The sequence below is a fragment of the Eumetopias jubatus genome, unplaced genomic scaffold (assembly GCF_037043125.1).
Source record: "Eumetopias jubatus isolate StellerSeaLion01/CBP00866 unplaced genomic scaffold, mEumJub1_p1.0 scaffold_9, whole genome shotgun sequence".
Lineage (NCBI taxonomy): Eukaryota > Metazoa > Chordata > Mammalia > Carnivora > Otariidae > Eumetopias > Eumetopias jubatus.
In genome coordinates this window covers 118,271,293-118,289,647 of record NW_028274815.1, presented here as the reverse complement: position 1 = coordinate 118,289,647, position 18,355 = coordinate 118,271,293, and the positions used below count along the sequence as shown (strand labels likewise).

The window sequence follows — 18,355 nt, the reverse complement described above, 5'->3', positions numbered from 1 at the left end:
CAGAGCCTTCCCCGCCCCTCTCACAGCCGCCACCGCTGCTGCTGCTGCCGCTGCTGCACTGCTGGCGGGTGCCCGCGCCTCAGGTGAGTGAGCGCCTCAGCCTGGCCCGCTGGGGACGCGAGGCGCTGCCTGCGGGGGCGTCGCTCCCCGTGCTTTCTCCTTCCGCGCCTCATCTCCGCGGCGCGCGGGGGCTCGCGGTGCCAGCCTCCTCCGGGTCCCCCTGCGCCCTTCGCTCTCCCCGCCGGCGGGACCTGGGTCAGCCCGGCCTCCCTCAGCCGCTCCCCGCGCCGGGGCTTCGGGGCCTGGCAACGAAGCCGCCGATGACAGCGTGCGGGCGCCCGACCCCCTCGGTCTCAGGGACGCACCTTAAGCGCGCCCCCCTTTCCCGCTCCTGCCGAACAGGCGGCATAGGTCGGTGGGCCTTGGGTCGGGCGTTCACCTACCCCGCCCGTCCCGAAGCCAGGGAGCTTGAAAGGTGGGCCGGGAGCTCGCGTTGCGTGCGTGCGACCCCGGGGCAGCGAGGAGTACCCTCGGGCTGGACCCCACGATGACCGTGCGAGGGAGGGGCTTCTTAGCCCCACTTTACAGATGAGGAAACTGAGGCACAGGTGAAGTGCCGTGCCCAAGGTCACGCGCTTGATAGGGGCAAGGGCTAGCTCTTGAAGTCAGGGTCTCGGGCTTTCAGGCCAGTACAGTTAGAATTTGATCTTGTACCTTTAAAATTTTTTGAAATACACTTGTATCTCTGGAGTTGCTGCTTCAACGTCATAAAAGTAGGCTGTGAAAACAGTATCTTGTTGGAGTATAATTGAGGTGTTACTGTAATAATAATAATAGTAGTAGTGTGTTGTTGATAAAAGCTCACCTTCATCCAATGCTTGCCGTGTGCCAGGGATATTATTAAACATTTTATGATGATTATCTCACTTAATACCTCAGCATTTCCCAATCCAGTGCGTCCCCAGCTTCCCCCCCTCCCCCTCGAAGCTGGCCTCCATGTCACAGGTAGACAGACTAGAACCTCTTGGCTTAGGAGGCAAGGAAGCTCTCTCATGGTACCTCACTGGCAGAACAAGGATAAGCCTTGTCTGCCCGCATCCAAAGTTTACCCCCAGTCTGGCCCCGCAGAGGATATAATTAGTCTTCCTTTTCTGGCTGCCAGGAGAGCAGGACTGGGCTAGCTGGGCTGGCGGGATCTGGAGGTGACAGAGCAAATTTGGCGAGCACTCCCCTCATTCTGGGGCTTTTGGGCTCTGTTCCAACGCTGGGCTTGAACATCTCAGTATTTAAGATAAAGTAAGAGAAAGAAGGCATTGACAAAGTGGTGGTGAATACAAGCAAGCCTCCATGATTTAAAGTCCCAAAGGAACAGCTGTAAAAATATGTGAATGTTTCTTCCCCAAAATAACTAGCTCAGGTGTCTTTTTTTCTCCCTTAGGAAAGCTTCCTATACACTTCAAAGCTCCATTAACTCACCACCTTTTCTGTGAAGTCTTCCTTGCTTGATTTTCCCAATTAGAATCACACACGTACACAGTAGGGTAGAAGCTTCAGTCTTACCCTCAGGACTATTCGCCCCTTGAGGTCAGGTCTGCTTTGCAGCTCCAAGTGCTTGGTTCATAGTAGGCATTGGTAAAGACTCTGTGAATTTCCACTGCTCCTTTTCATTACTCAGAGTGATGTTTTCCTGCTGCCCTTCTGTTCCTCCTCCTTGCCCTTCATTTTCTCTTTGCTGTCCTTTCCTTTAGATTCAGCTTCTGGTTGAATCTGACCTGTCACTCAGAGGTCTCCATTCCACCCTGTTTCTGTAAATTTGCAGATAAGGGTGTTGCATCAAGAAGCCTATTTATCCCCAACAGTGGAGTTGGTGTATGCCACATAAGTGTACAGGGCAGTTTTTATTTGCATGTTGCAGTAAGGTAGCCTGAGGCTTACCGCCTTTCAGTCTATCCCTAGATACATGTGAGAATTTTTACATTCTTTTGCCTTATGTGGCAGACAACCCTTGGTGCTATCAGAGTAACTGGAATTTTTTTCTTAAATCGCTTCATACTATTTGCAGTAATAAGTATTCAAAGGGCTCTTTGGGAGGCAGATCTATGTATAGGTTTTCTACAGAAATGAAGCTTTTTAAAGAGCTTTTCCAAATAATTCTCTGCAAATATGTCAAGCTGTTACTGTATATAAAGCATGGTATACGATTTTCAATTGAATAATTTATTGAATAAAATATCCTTTTAAAAGAGCCTCCTAGCTAACTGGGAAACACCATATCTAGCTGTAACTCAAGTCAAGTCTAAAAATTGGTATGATAGCATTATAAGCAACAATATGACAATATAATGAGACATTTCATAAAATCATACACAGTTGAAGTTGAAAGGAAACATCAAGTCATTTTGAAGTAGGATGGTAAAAAAAAAAAAAACCCTGGCTTGGCTAGGGTGGCTTGGGATTAAAATAGTGGTTCTCAACCCTTAGTATGCATTAGAATCACCTGAAGACTTTAAAACCCAGATTTTAGAGGGTGCCTGCCTGGCTCAGTCGGTAGAGCACGCAACTCTTGATCTCTGGGTCGTGAGTTCAAGCCACGTTGGGCGTGGCGCTTACTAAGCAATTAAAAAATAAAACCATACTGTGGGGGGCCCCACTTCCAGAGTTTCTGATTTAGTAGGTCCAGAGTGGGGCCTGGGAATTTGTATTTCTTTTTTTTTTTTAAAGATTTTATTTATTTATTCATGAGAGAGGAGAGAGAGAGAGAGGCAGAGGGAGAAGCAGGCTCCCAAGGAGCAGGGAGCCCGATGCGGGACTCGATCCCAGGACCCTGGGATCATGACCTGAGCCGAAGGCAGACGCTTAACCATCTGAGCCACCCAGGCGCCCGGGAATTTGTATTTCTAACAAATTCTCAGATGATGCTGATGCATCTAATCCAGGGACAACACTGAGAACTTCAACTGGATTTGAAAGTTGAGAAGTTAGAGTCGGAAACTGTCAGAGAACTTATTCTAAAAAAGTATAAAAGTGTGTGTTATATACCAGGATAGGAAAGCTCTGGAAAGATAGATTCCAAACTGTAATAGTAGTCACTACTCATGGAAGTAGGATTTAGGGGGTTGGAGAATTCACTTTGTATTCTGTACCTTTCTATCTTACTTTTGCATTGTACACGTATTCCTTTTGTATTAAAAAGGGAAGAAAAGTAAGAGTCCTTTTTGAAGATATAAATATTTATGGATTTAAAAAGAGCTTGCTGCAGTAATCTAGTGTCATACAATAAACATTTTTAGACTGTATGCCAGATGCTACTAGGTTCTGGAAATACAAAACCTTTGCTAAAGCTTGCAGTCCAGTCATGGAGATGGGCAGATAACAGTTCTACATAGTGTCATGTGAGCTTCCTAAGGATAAGGGTCTAGCTTTGTGCATGGCAGATGATAGGCATTTGGTAAATGATGAGTGAATGAGCAAATGCAGGCAAGAAGTGAGGATAGAAAGAGAAAGAAAGGGCAAATGGGAGATTCTGGAAGAAAAATTGGCAAGCCTGAACAGGGATGATAAAAGGAAAAGGTGCTTCAAGGACTTCCAGATCCAAAGATTGATAACATTTTGATTGGGTTTACTGCAGAACTGAGTGTCAAGTTGTCTATTCTGAAAGACCTTTTTAAATCAAGTCCCCCCTCCCTTTTTAAGAGACTGATAATAATAGCACACAAAAACTTAACCTAGATTGAGGGTATTTACCAGATTTCAGGGTTTTCTTTAATAATGAAAATTTTTATTCTTAACCACAATGCTAATTTTATTGTATTTATAATATTTATCTTCAATTTTGCCACATCAATTACTCTTTTATTAATTGGAAATTAACTAAGACATACGGAGGTTGTCTTAAATGCCATGCAGAAATGAGTGGTATTGTATCTTCATCTTATTTCTTCAGTGAAGGGATGGTACAATTCTGTCATGTTTTCCATAACACCTCACAGTTTGACATATTCTTAGTCCTAAGTAAATATCCATTGTTGATGGCTAAATGGGGTGTACTTTGGAGGAAATGTGGCTCACTGCATTCTGAGGTGACTTCTATATAAACACTAATTACATTACCAAACAGCCTGCGCTATTAAACTTGGTAAAGAACATATGATATGGAGTAGGTGTTTTCCCCAGCTTTTTGTTTAGATTTTGTACTTTTTATCTTCCTCAGAGATTTAATATAGAAAATGAAAATTCATTTCCCAAGTAAAGGGGTGGCTTCCCCCAGGCTTTGGCTACATTTTTGACTATAGTCCCCTCACCACTTAAAAATGTCCACAGTCTAGTTTGAGTTTTCAGTTTATCAAGTATAAATTTCTGATACAGCCATTCTTTACACTTTATTTTATTACCTCTTATTTTGTTTTTTGTTGTTACAGGTTTTGCAGTATCTTTTTAAAGATAATGCTGTTTCAGGCCTGGGGGCCATAGTTGTTGTGTTGTAGGAACTGTGAGTTTGATAGCCTAAACCCTCATTAATGCAATAAATCAGGATAAGGAAAATTGTATGGAGCTCATAAAAACTGTATGAAGTTGCTTCCTATTTTTTTTTTTTTAAGATTATTCATTTGAGAGAGAGAATGAGAGATAGAGAGCACGAGAGGGAAGAGGGTCAGAGGGAGAAGCAGACTCCCCGCTGAGCAGGGAGCCTGATGTGGGACTCGATCCCGGGACTCCAGGATCATGACCTGAGCCGAAGGCAGTCGCCCAACCAACTGAGCCACCCAGGCGCCCAGTTGCTTCCTGTTTATAATGATATCTTAAGGTTAGAAGTCTTGTCAGCTTTTCATTTAATTGGTAATTGTCATATGGTAATCTTCTTAGAAATATCATTTGCTTTCAAAACAGACATAGTTTATTAAAAATGACAGTTTTGGGCGCCTGGGTGGCTCAGTCATTATGCATCTGCCTTCGGCTCAGGTCATGATCCCAGGGTCCTGGGATCAAGCCCGCATCAGGCTCCCAGCTCAGCAGGAGGCTGGCTTCTCCCTCTCCCACTCGCCCTGCTTGTGTTCCCTCTCTCCCTGTGTCTCTTTCTGTCAAATAAATAAAATCTTCAAAAAAAAAAAAAAAAAGACAGTTTTATCCTTACAGTGCTTGTACATTTTTAAGCCTGCACTTTCAACTTATGGATAAAAGTTGAATACTTTTTTAAATTATGAGATTTGAGCTCAGAAGCCATTTTATGTGAAATTTGGCAGATAGAGGAGAAGAGAGGAATCAGGCTATTGTCTCTTTATTTCTGCAGTTGAGAAAGCTCTGGAGACAGGTCCCCTCCTGCCACTCTTTTTTTTTTTTTTAAAGGTTTATTTATTCAACAGAGACAGTGAGAGAGGGAACACAAGGAGGGGAAGTGGGAGAGGGAGAAGCAGGCTTCCCGCTGAGCAGGGAGCGTGATGTGGGGGCTCGATCCCAGGACCCTGGGATCATGACCTCAGCCACCCAGGCGCCCCGCCTCCTGTCATTCTTCAACTTTTGTAGATACTGCTTGTTTTTGAGTCTTTGTGTTGGGAATAGTTTTAACAGGGTGTTAACTAAAATATAACTGGGTGATTAGATTGGGTAGGATAGATTGCTTTTCAGATACATCCAGGGTGCAGGGCACTCCTATTAAGGTGATAATGATCATAATACCTCAACTTTGTAGGGTGCTTTTTAGTTTTCAGAATTCTTTGGTCGGGCGCCTGGGTGGCTCAGATGGTTAAGCGTCTGCCTTCGGCTCAGGTCATGATCCCAGGGTCCTGGGATCGAGCCCCACATCGGGCTCCCTGCTCCTTGGGAGCCTGCTTCTCCCTCTGCCCCTCTCTCTGTCTCTCTCTGTCTCTCATGAATACATAAATAAAATCTTAAAAAAAAAAAAAAGAATTCTTTGGTCATTAAGATCCTGGTAAACTCCGGTAGCCAAACCTGAAAAAATAAGCAGAATTAATAATTAGCTGGCATCAAGTAGAAAATTGGTTATAGAGGCGTGCCCAGGCTCTAGATGCAGGATGTTCAAGTTCAGTTTCTTTATCTGTAAAGTGGGGGAAGGTTATAGTACCTATCTTATAAATGGGTTGGGAAATAAAATGAAACAATGAATGGATAAAGTGCTTATCGTGTTACCTGGTTCAGTGTATTAGGTTCGTATGAGTATTGAGTTACCACATCTTACAGCCCTTGTTTGTCCTTTGTCTCTACTCAGGCTGTCTTGAACAAATTGTTTTCAGGGATTCTGTCTTATAGCTGATGGGAATCCAGATCCCATCCCAAGAGCATGTATTAGAGCCTTGCCAGCAGTTTTCCTGCTATCCTGAGTTGCATCCTTCAAGAGTGGAAGACAGAGGGAAGTGCTTCTGCTTCTAGACTTACTTTAGTGTGACCACTGTGTTAGAGCTTCACCTGGTTGGTGGGTGTCTGGGATTAAAAGAAGGACCCTAGATGGGTGTTGCTGTGTTCCAGTAGTTATCTGTACCAGTACCCTGGAATGAATAGGATGATTATACAGCTCAGGCTCAGATTCCCAGCTTAGCAGTCTCTGCAAACCTATTTACCACCTGCTGCCATGCCAGAATAAGGAGTGACACACAACAGGAAGGTGGGCCTGTTGTAGGGGGTGCTGCTGTTTTCTTTTGAGAAAAATGCAAGGTGTGCAGATGGCCTTTCCAGGGCTGAGGACCAGCAGGGGTGTTTCTGTTAGAATGAAGGTCTGTGAGCATGCTTTAGCAGCTGCCTTTGATCACTTCCCCGCCCCCCAACCTTTGCTTATGTGATAGCGCCCCTGAGCGTATTTCTTCTGGTGGAGAGTAACCCCGACTTTCCTTTAGGTAGTAAAAAGGTCAGTGAGCTGTGTTTTAAACATTGTTTCTTCCGTGGAGCTGGGTGGCTTGGCTTGTTTTTCTGGCTTTCTGGAGAGTCTCCTGAGACCCTTTCCTAAGGGCCCCCAGGAGACAGCAAAGAAACTAACATCCACTACCCTAGACACTAAAGGGGGTGCTTAAGTCAATAGTTTTATGATTAGATTAATTCAGGCTTTAACCCTGGCAAAACTTAAGAGCCAAGTCATCAGATAATTGTGCTTATAGAGTGAGTATGGAATTTTGCCCAGTCCTCTGCGATATCTTTCAGAGCCTGGAATAGGAATCCAGGTGCCACTCCCAGCCCCACACCCAGTTGGTCATGTGAATTTAGGCAAATCACTTAAATTTCTTTTTTTTTTTTTTTTAAGATTTTATTTATTTGCCAGAGAGAGACAGCGAGAGAGGGAACACACACAGGGGGAGTAGGAAAGGGAGAAGCAGGCTTCCCGCTGAGCAGGGAGCCTGATGCGGGGCTCGATCCCAGGACCCTGAGATCATGACCTGAGCAGAAGGCAGTCAGTTAACCAACTGAGCCACCCAGGTGCCCCCAGATCACTTAAATTTCTAAGCCTCTTTTCTTATCTGAGGATGAAGGCCTGACTCTAGACCATTGGTTCTCAGCCCTGGCTGCATACAGAATCACCCATGGAACTTTTTTTTTTAATTTTATTTAATTATTAGAGAGTGCACAAACAGGGGGAGAAGCAGAGGGAAAGAGAATCTGAAGCAGACTCCACGCTCAGTGCAGAGCCCGACACAGGGCCGAATCCCACAAATGCAAGATCATGACTTGAGCCAAAACTAAGAGTCAGATGCTTAACTGAGCCAGCCTGGCGCCCCCCCCCCCCCCCCGACCATGGAACTTTAAAAACAATACTTGGGGCTTTCCCTCGCCTGATTAAATTGTATGTTTAGGGTTGGAGCCTGGGTATTGATGTTCCTCAAAGCTTCTCAGGTCTTTCTGATGTGTAGCTAAGAGAACAACTGGACAAGATGACCACGTTTTAAACAACTGTGTTATTCTTTTTTTCAGGAACTTTTACTGTCCACACAGTAAAGTCTAATTCATGTGTTCTAACCAGCCCTGTCTTCTTTCCAGCCACATGGTTCTTGTCTCCTGGATGTTGTTCACATTTCTTTCTTTCCCAACCTGATGTGCTCACATGGAATGTCCTTTCCTCCCATTCAGCTATACAAAACCTATCCATTCAAGGCCTATCATTGTTACTTCCTTTGGGATCACCCCAGTCCTTGCTCATTTCTCCTCTGCACTGGTTCCAAACTTCATTTAGTGCTAAATGCAGTGAACACTAGATGCAACGTTAAGACATGATACTCAAGCATTATTCCTCTTGGGGACATGGGACAGATGGAAATACCACTGGTTTGACTTGTATGCTGTTAAAACATCTGTGGATATCTTGTATTGTTGCGCTCTCATTATGTGTGTATATCTTGTAACTATCAGTTGATGGATAGCTATCTATGACCTGACTCCAGTGGGCTTTTTTTTTAAGATTTTATTTATTTGACAGAGAGAGAGCGAGCGCACAAGCAGGGGGAGCGGCAGAGGCACAGGGAGAAGCAGGCTCCCCGCAGAGCATGGGGAGCCCAATGTGGGACTCGATCCCAGGACCCCAGGATCATGACCCGAGCCGAAGGCAGCCGCTTAACCAACTGAGCCACCCAGGCACCCTCCAATGGGCATTTTTAGCTTTATCTCTTACTCCTAATAGGAAACTACTGTTTTTGCCAAACTGGGACATTTTCCAGCATACCTGTGCTTTCTCATTTTCTTGCTTTTAAGTTCTCCTCCCTTTCTGTGATTTCTTTTTTTATCCTTCTCTCATCCTCATCTACAGGAATTTAATCCCTTCTTCAAGGTCCAGTTCAAATATTACCTCCTCCATGAAACTTTTTTTCAGCACCCACAACCTGCATTAACCTACCTTTGCCCTAAATTAGCTCCATAACGTTCAGAGCAGTGGTTCTCAAGTTGGGGCAGTTTTGCCCCCCAGAGGATTGGCAACATCTGGAGACATTTTTGGTTGTCACAGTGGTTTGAGGAGGGTGCTACTAGCATCTAGTGGGTAGAGGCCAGAAATGCTGCTAAATATTCTACAATGTACAAGGACAGTCCCCCACAACAAAGAATTACCTGGCCCAAAATGTCAGTGGTGCTGAGATTGAGAAACTAACTGCCTTAGAATTTGTCCAGTTCACAGGCTTATGTTTACACTGCTTTGAACTGTAGTGATTTGTTTATAGACTTAATCTCCCTTACTCAGTGGACTTAATGGTTGAAGATGAATTCAGTCCCAAACCTGTGCTTTCTTGTTAACTTCATAGGGTTTAATCCTACACCTGTGGCCTGATTGTAACTGCTCAGTGTAATTTGGGCCAGAGATAAAAAGAGGTCTTCAGGGGCTCCTGGGTGGCTCAGTCATTAAGCGTCTGCCTTCTCCTCAGGTCATGATCCCGGGGTCCTGGGATGGAGCCCCAAGCCTCACATCGGGCTCCCTGCTGAGCAGAGAGCCTCCTTCTCCCTCTTCCTCTGCCTGCTGTTCCCCTTGCTTGTACTCTCTCTCCTTCTGTCAAATAAATAAAATTTAAGAAAAAATCATTAAAAAAAAGAGGTCTTTGGGACACTTGGGTGGCTCAGATGCTTAAGCATCTGCCTTCAGCTCAGGTCACGATCCCAGGGTCCTGGGATCAAGCCCCACATCGGGCTCCCTGCTGAGCAGGGAGTCTGTTTCTCCCTCTCCCTCTGCCTGCCGCTCCCTCTGCTTCTACTCTCTCTCTGTCAAATTAAAAAAAAAAAAAAAAGTCTTCATCTTGGGGTGGATGCAGTGAGGCACTCAGCTAAATTTCTCTCCTTTTCACCCTCCAGATCTTTCATCTGTAATAACCTGGGAGGCAGTGTGATACAGGGACTATAGAGCATAGAGGGAGCATTTGGGGTCCGAGACCGTTGGGATTCAGTTCTAGCTGTTGCATGTATTAGTTGTGTGGTGTTGCTGTCTTTCACCTCTTTCAGCCTCCGAGTCCTCATCTGTGTCCTAGAGATGATGCCAGTGTGCCAGGGTTGTATTTCACAGTGCCATCCTGATAATCCAACAAGATGTTAGATGTAAAGGTGCTTTGTAATTGTGAGGTGCTATAATAATTACTCATTCAGACAGTGGTTTATATGTAAAAAGAGAGGATGTGAGTCAGCTTGCTGTAGAAGCACCACTGTCTACCTTCTCACTTCCTGCAGCTTTTCAGCCATAACTACTTCAGCACCAGCTGACCCCTTCTATCTAGCTGGTTCTCCTCAGTAAGCCTTTGTTTGCTGCCTTCATTCTGTTTTGGTTGCCTGTCTGCAGTCTTGCCAAAACCAAAGTGATTAACTTTGCCCTTAGAATACAAACTAGTGACCTGGTGTCAGTACATCCTGGCAAAGCCTGACGAAGGCCAGACAAATTACTGTGGTCATGGGGCAAGCTACAAAACAAGACAGCATGTAGTTTAGCCAATACTATGTGTACTCCCTTATTGTCTTTTTCAAGTAACAAAGCAATGTTTTTTAAGGACTGGAAATCTTAGTGAGTTTTCTCTGACTAAATAGACAAAATGCAGGGTGAGGTAAAAGCCTGAGAGCCTCATGCCCCTGTGATCAGTCCAGTTGCACCTTTCTGCTGATTTGCTGAGTGACCTTCAGTTAGTTGTTGAACCTCATCAAGTTGGTAATGGGGGTGTGGATCTCCTAAGATTGTAGTAAGAACTGAAGAGTTGCAGAATGGAGCACTCGCTCTGGGGACTAATGTAAAGTACTACATTAAAGGGAACTTCTGAGTTGCAGAATGTCAGTCCGGTCAGGAGCCAAAAAGGTCATCCTACCCAGTCTCTTCCCTTGACTGATGAGGAAGCTGAAGCCTGGAAAGGGAAAATGCTTTGCCCAGTGCCACTCAACTAAGTAGGGGCCCACCTAGGTCCAGAGTCCACATTTGATGTGTTTATGGGCTCTTTCCCAAACTGGAAGAACATGGGTGTCCATTTTTTCTGAGCGAACAAAGCTTGCACTATATTGTTGGACTTTAAACTGTATTCTGCAGAACCCTAGCAGTCTCATCAGCACTTCAGCCAGAGCCCCTACACTTTTCTCTGTTTTCTTTTTCAGAGTTGTGATGCAAAATTTAAGTCCGAGGTCTTGATGATCTTTAAACGTCCTCTCAGTGCCGTCTGAGTATCAGAGAACACTGGTGTCTCTCCTGGTCATCCTGGGAACATTTTTCCTTGCCTTTCAGTTCAGAAATATGAGTTTCTATATTTCTACAAAGTGATATACAAAGTCATGGGCTTTTTAGCATGGAGAACTGAACCTCCCTTCCCTAGATTTTCACTGTCAAAAGATAACGGTCCTTTCTCAGTCCTGATCCTCCCCCCTACCAGCTGCATCGGAATTTTCCTCCTCTTCCATATAAATCTCCCTTCTCCCCTTGACTTCTTTGACATCATATTTTTGCTTTTCTTCTTGTATCTCTGAGCATTTTTTCCTTTGTGTCTTACTGGTTCCGCTTGCTTGCTTGCTTTTTTTTATTTGAGAGAGAGGGAAAGAGAGCCTGCACACTCGAGTTGGTTGCGGGGGAAGGAGGGGGCAAGAGAGAGAGAGTGGCAGAGAATCTCAAGCAGAATCTGCACTGAGTACAGAGCCCAGTGCTGGGCTTGATCTCATGACTCTGAGATCATGATCTGGACTGAAACCAGGAGTTGGATGCTTAACCGACTGAGCCACCCAGACACCCCCTGGTTCTGCTTTCTTTCCCATCACTAGGTTTTCTTTCAGAAGAGCCCAGGGCCTCTGGGCTGATGAGGAGGCATCTCCTCATCTCTAGTTTGGGAAGCGCCTGTGGATTTTCCTCATTAACTCACTCCTGCCTATGCTCAGGTCTCTTGGAGGCCCAAATATTAACTTTGTACATTGATTTTTTTTCATTAATTTTTCTGTTATTGCTTCTCAGCTCCCCCACTGCACCATTATTCTTTATCCTTCTAACTGGAAACCTTGGCCAAATCTGACTCTTTTCTGACTGTATGCTATTTTTACCAACTTTGTACCCAGATGTCCCTTTTTCTTTCTGTGATTCCAGTAGCATGATCACACTTGTCACCTTTCAGCTAGGATTTCTGTAGCAAACTACTAAACTCTTCTCTTTCTCTAGTATTTCCCTTCTAGTTGGTCTCAGTTGTTGAATCTTTTTAAAATCCCATTTAATTTACTGAAATCCTTTTGGGAATAAGCAGGATAAAATTAGATGAATAGAGTCTTTTTCTCCCCCATCCTCATCTCTATTAAGGATTTTTGCTGATAATCAAGCCTTGCAGTTACTCACCTCCTCAACTCAGATGTCTCTCCTCGTCAGCTGATTAGGTCACATGTTGGATTGTCATTCCAAACTGATGGGCTAAGATCCTAAACAAGATCCCCAGGTGGTTGTCTGTACATTGAGGTTTGAGGCACACTGTTCTAATAACAAACAAGAAATAGCTCTTGTTTCAGCTCAAATAATAGCTGGAATTTTATTTCTCTTATCCCTCCTCATTCTATCTTCTCCTTGTCTTCAGCTAACTACTGAGATAGTGAGGGTTCTTGTACTGATACGGTGACTCAAACCTTCAGTCTGGCTTTTCCAAGTCAATGGTGGTATAGGATTGCTCTAGGCTTCTACTACCTTTACTTCAAGGAGGTGCCCCTGTGGGTAGAGAGGAAGAAATTTGCCCAGGGTCCTACAACCAGCCCATGGGGCCTGGCATAGACATATGATAGTGGGGAAATCAAAGGTTTTTACGTTCTTGCTGTATTACTTACATGGATGGGAGATACTAGAAGGGTTACTTAACTTATCTAAGCCTAAATTTATCATCTCTAAACTAAGAAATGAAAATATCTGCCTGAGAGGATTGTTAGGAGGATTAAACATAGGGTACTTATAGTATAATTCCTGGCACAGAGTAGGAATTACACTTTTTCTCTTTCACTCTCTAGCCATTTGGTACCAGGTTCACTGCCTCAGTTTGAGGATGGATGGTTTTAACTTGTTAGCCCTCCCTCTGCCTCCTACAACTGGGAAAGAGGATGAATATTTTGTTATCTACTGCAGTTTATAAAATCCCTTCCAGCTTTATAAGTATATTAGGAGCCCTGGGGCACCTGGGTGGCTCGGTCAGGCGTCCAACTCTTGATGTCAGCTCAGGTCTTTTTTGTTTTGTTTTATTTTTTAAAGATTTTATTTATTTATTTGACAGAGAGAGACACAGCGAGAGAGGGAACACAAGCAGGGGGAGTGGGAGAGGGAGAAGCAGGCTTCCCGTTGAGCAGGAAGCCCGATGTAGGGCTCGATCCCAGGACCCTGGGATCATGACCTGAGCCGAAGGCAGATGCTTAACCACTGAACCACCCAGGCGCCCCTCTGCTCAGGTCTTGATCTCAGGGTTGTGAGTTCAAACTCCACATTGGGCTCCACGCTGGGCATGGAGTCTACTTAAAAAAAAAAAAAAAAAAAAAAGGAATCGGGCAGCCCTATCATTTCTGCAGATGAGGGAACTGCAGGCCTTAAAAGATCCCCAGGAGGGAGCCAGTCTGTGTAGCTGAGAGATCTGGAGATGGAGTTTTCCACCACGTGATCTTAGTTTTCTTATAGGTGTTATAAAATTCCTTATTGGCAAGAGATTGGGACAGTGAGAACTGAGCAAAAATTGAATCTCTGGAGGAATGCAGTAGGTCCCCTATAACATGGAAGGTAAATATCTATGTCTTGTTGCCAGTTCCCAAGTCATACCGGAACAGTTCACTGTCCTGCATTGTCTGCGTTGGCCCCAGCTGATAGGGACAGGCTTCTCATCTGCATGGGAACACTAGGTGAATGCCAGTCACTTTGGAACTGAGGGCACCTCTGGCTTTCTTCTGGCCCTGAGGCTCCTTGACATATCTCTCCACACGGAGTTATATTTGAGTAATTAACATCTTGAAGGGTCCTGTTTTCAAGTGAGTGAATTAAAGTAGGGAGTAAAGTGGTAGATTGGAAAATAATTTCAGGAAATCACCACTTTATATGGAAAAAAGAACAAGTGGAAATAGACTAAAATGTTTTTTTTTTAAGATTTTATTTATTTATTTGAGAGAGAGAATGAGAGATAGAGAGCACGAGAGGGAAGAGGGTCAGAGGGAGAAGCAGACTCCCCGCTGAGCAGGGAGCCCGATGTGGGACTCGATCCCGGGACTCCAGGATCATGACCTGAGCCGAAGGCAGTCGCTTAACCAACTGAGCCACCCAGGCGCCCTAGACTAAAATGTTAACAGTGGTTGTCTTTAGATGGAAGGACTGTGAGTAAAATATCTTTTCATTATTCTGTGATTTCACATTTTCTTTTTTTTATAAGAGACTTTTTTTTAAAAAAAGATTTTATTTGTTTGTTTGACAGAGAGAGAGCACAAGCAGGGGGAGCGGCAGGCAGAGGGAGAGGGAGAAGCAGGCTCCCCACCAAGTAGGGCGCCCGATGACCTGAGCGGAAGGTAGACGCCCAACCAACTGAGCCACCCAGGTGCCCCTCATTTCACTTTTTCTAAAGTGAACACGTACTATCTTTATAATAGGAAAAAGGAGCCTCTGAGTGGGGCTCTGAACTCATCATGAAGTCTGCTTGAGATTCCCTTTACCTCTCCCTGCCCTTACTGCTTGTGCACACGCTTTCCCTCTCTCTCTCTCAAAATAAATAAATAAATCTTTAAAAATAAAAATACACAACGAGTATAGATCCCAGTTAGGCCAATATTTTGGGTTAATTGGGTCAAAGTGGTATTGTAAAAGAGAATTGCAAATGCCAGCTGAGATTTGTGATGAAAGATTCAAGCCACCTCATCCCCTTATGAAGTGTACATGGTAGGGGTGCTTGGGTGGCTCAGTTGGTTAAGTGTCTGCCTTCAGCTCAGGTCATGGTCCCAGGGTCCTGGGATCGAGCCCTGTGGCCTCCTTGCTCAGCAGGGAGCCTGCTTCTCCCTCTGCCTGCTGCTCCCCCTGCTTGTGCTCTTGCTCTCTGTCAAGTAAATAAATAAAATCTTTTTTTAAAAAAAGAAATTACGTGGTATAAAAACAAAACAAAAATTCAGCTTTTGGTCATTCAGTAGCTCAATTAAGTTTATAGGTTGCCTGGGAACTGAGAAAAAGAACCATGTTCTTTTGGAGGTTAAATATCACCAGGCTTGTGCTCTATTAAGTGGCACAGATGTGGGCGCCTGGGTGGCTCAGTCGGTTAAGCGGCTGCCTTCGGCTCAGGTCATGATCCCAGGGTCCTGGGATCAAGCCCCACGTCCGGCTCCCTGCTTGGCGGAGAGCCTGCTTCTCCCTCTCCCTCTGCCTGCCACTCTGCCTGCTTGTGCTGTCTATCTGTGGAATAAATAAATAAAATCTTTAAAAAAAAAAAAGTGGCACAGATGTTTGGGGTGCTTGTGATTGGCCTGTGGGGTCCATAGTTTGAGGAATGTTCCTGACTGGTATCCTCTGGGTTCTTAGAAGGAATGCTAAAAGGGCCTTTGTCAGTCTGTTCTAAAGTAGTCACAGTTGGAAGCAGAATTTATTTTGATGTATTGGTCAGTAATAGCTAAAAGGTAGCCTAGACTCCATACCCTCTCCATAGCTAAGTAAATCAAAGCCATGTAATCCTATGTCTGGAGGGAAAAACAGAAAAATAAATTAATATAGTAGACTAATATTTTATGAAGGCTTTTGTGGTTCTCACAAGCAAAAGTAATTGTTCCTTCTTTGAACTATTATGCCCCTTCTTTTTACTTCTCATTTTGTAGTTTTATAGATAGCTGTCATCTCTAGTAAGCTCCTGGAAAGCAGGGACCTTTTTTTATCTTCCATAATGCTTTGCACACTGGGTACTCATTTAGTGGTAATAACTACATCCCCAACTCACTGAATTAGCATTTTTCCAGACTGATGAGTTCATGGCCAAGGCAGAGGGGAGGAAACCTGGGGCTTTAAAGTCTGGATGGGAATCACTTGTCTGCAATATCCGTATTTGCAGCCCCTCCCCATGACTCCCTGTCCAGGGGGATGGAGTAAAGATTTATGACTCATTACCCTGTCTCCTCCTCTCTAACTACTTTCTTCTCCTAGAAGTGTTTTCCTGTCTTCTCTGTCTCTGTGTTAGTTATCTTTTGCTATATAACAAATCACTCCAAAACAGAATAATTGTTACTCTTCATACTTTCCGTGAGTCAGGAATTCAGGTGGTGGCTTGGTAGGGTGGTTCAGGCTTAAGGTCTCCAATGTGGTTGCAGTCAGATATCTCTGGGGCTGCAGTCATCTGAAATCTTGACTGGGGCTGGAAGATCCACGTGCAAGGTAGCTCACTCACATGGCTCGCAGGTTGGTACTGGCAAGATGGTTCCTCTTGGCATGGGCCTCCCCAGAGGACTGTGTGAATGTCCTCACAATACCATAGCTGGCTTCCCCCAGAACTAATGAATGAAGACTATAATGTCTTGAAGCAGAAGCTGTGCCATTTATGATGCAGCCTCAGAAGTCATATATTGCTGCCTCTGCCATATTTTATTGTTACACACCATCCCTGATTTATTTGGATTGGAGACTACATGACTGCAAATATCAGGAGTCAAGGATCATTGGGTTGTTTGGAGGCCATCTTGGAAGCTGGCTCTCATACTCTCCATCCACTGTTGTGATTCCCTGAGTGAAGGCTGATGAGTGTAGCCTTGGTTCATCTGCCCCCTTAATTCTCATTCCTTAGTCAGGGCCTCATCCTAGCATTAGCCTTCAATTTTTATTTCCCTCTTAATCCATCCCCCAAACTGTTGCTTCCTGAAGCATAGCATTGAGCATGTTGTTCTCTTAGTTATACATCTTCAGTAACTAAACTGGACACTCTAGAAGGGCAAAGACTATTATGTTAATTACCTGTTGCTACAAAGAAAAAAAAATACTACCACAAACTTACTGACTTAAAACAACACACAGCACACATTTATTATCTGACAATATCTGGGGGTTGGGAATCTGGCATGGGTTGACCCGGGTGCTCTGCAAGTCTGCAGTGAAGGTGTTGGTCAGGGCTCTTTTCTCATCTGAGGTTTGATTGGGGAATGATCCACTTCCAGGCTCATGTGGTTGTTGGCAGCAATCAGTTTTTACAAGTTAGACTGAGGGTCTTAGTTTCTTAACTCTTTTGGTTGGAAGCTGTCCTCAGTTCCTTGCCATGTGGCCCTCTCCCAACATGCCAGCTTCTTCAAAGCTAGCAAAGGAAAGTGTTTTTCAGCAAGACAGATGTTAAAATATTATATAATATCATGTACAGGTACTCCTGTACATTCCATTACTTGCCATTTTGGTTACAAGCAAGCCAGGGGTCTCGCCCACCCTCAGTGGTGGGGAGGGGGATTATTCAAGGGTGTGAATAGGAGGCAGAGATCATTTTTAAAGTCTGTCTGCTATGACTGTTTAATTTCCTTTGTCTTCAGCATCCTGAGCAGTGCATGGCACGTACTAAGCTCTAGTATTTGAATGAATGGACATAGTGTGACTATTATGTTTTCAACTTCTAGTTTAAGCCTCTTTCTTGGGGCACCTGGGTGGCTCAGTTGGTTGAGCAGCTGCCTTCGGCTCGGGTCATGATCCTGGGGCCCTGGGATCGAGCCCCACATTGGGCTCCCTGCTCAGTGGGGAGCCTGCTTCTCCCTCTCCCTCTGCCTGCCACTCCCCCTGCTGGTGCTCTCTCTCTGTCAGATAAGTAAAATCTTTAAAAAAAAAAAATAAGCCTCTTTCTTTACTTCCTTTTCTTCTGTTTCAGAGTTACTGATTTATTCTCGAGAATCCTCTACTCTCATCAATCCTCATGGATGAACTTCAGGATGTTCAACTCACAGAGATCAAGCCACTTCTAAATGATAAGGTAAAGACTACACTGTTTTCACTAAACTATATATGTCTTTTTTTCTGTGATTAATTCATTTTTATATTTTCTGAGTAGTAACTAATTCAAAACATACTCAGCTTTTCTGTGGAGGAAATACTTTAAAAAATGTTTCTTAACACTCTTTTTTATGTCTTTCCTTCCTTTTTTCTTTCCTCCTCCTTTGTTTCCATGGGCCAGGTTCAGTCAAGTTATTCTTGAGATTTTTACCTGTTTTACTGATAGAGACGTTAAAGGAAAAAATAATATGACAGAGTTAGGCAGAAAGTATGAGAGAAAGGTTTCACTTAGAACCCAAGTGTCTTGACTTTCTATTTCTATAAGGAGAATGAACATCCACGGCTGGTGATGTATATAGGCTGCAACACTTTCCCTAAAGTTTGTCAAGTCTGTGATGTGACCTTTCTGTCAGCTTTGAGGTTTTCATCGGGATGTGTGGATATCGATAATACGCCCCATTTTTATGTTGGTGTTAGAGAACAGTGAACCGCATAGTTCAC

General features: G+C 44.3%; 1 protein-coding gene across 1 annotated transcript in view; it reads left to right on the top strand.

Annotated features, from left to right (window-relative positions):
* NDRG3 (NDRG family member 3) overlaps positions 1-18,355 on the top strand; it is a 73,335-nt gene continuing 54,980 nt past the window's right edge. Inside the window, exons 1-2 of the mRNA XM_028118749.1 lie at positions 1-83; positions 17,733-17,834. Of these exons, the coding sequence (XP_027974550.1) occupies positions 17,778-17,834 (57 nt within the window). The 5' untranslated portion in view covers positions 1-83; positions 17,733-17,777. The remainder of the gene's footprint in view (positions 84-17,732; positions 17,835-18,355) is intronic.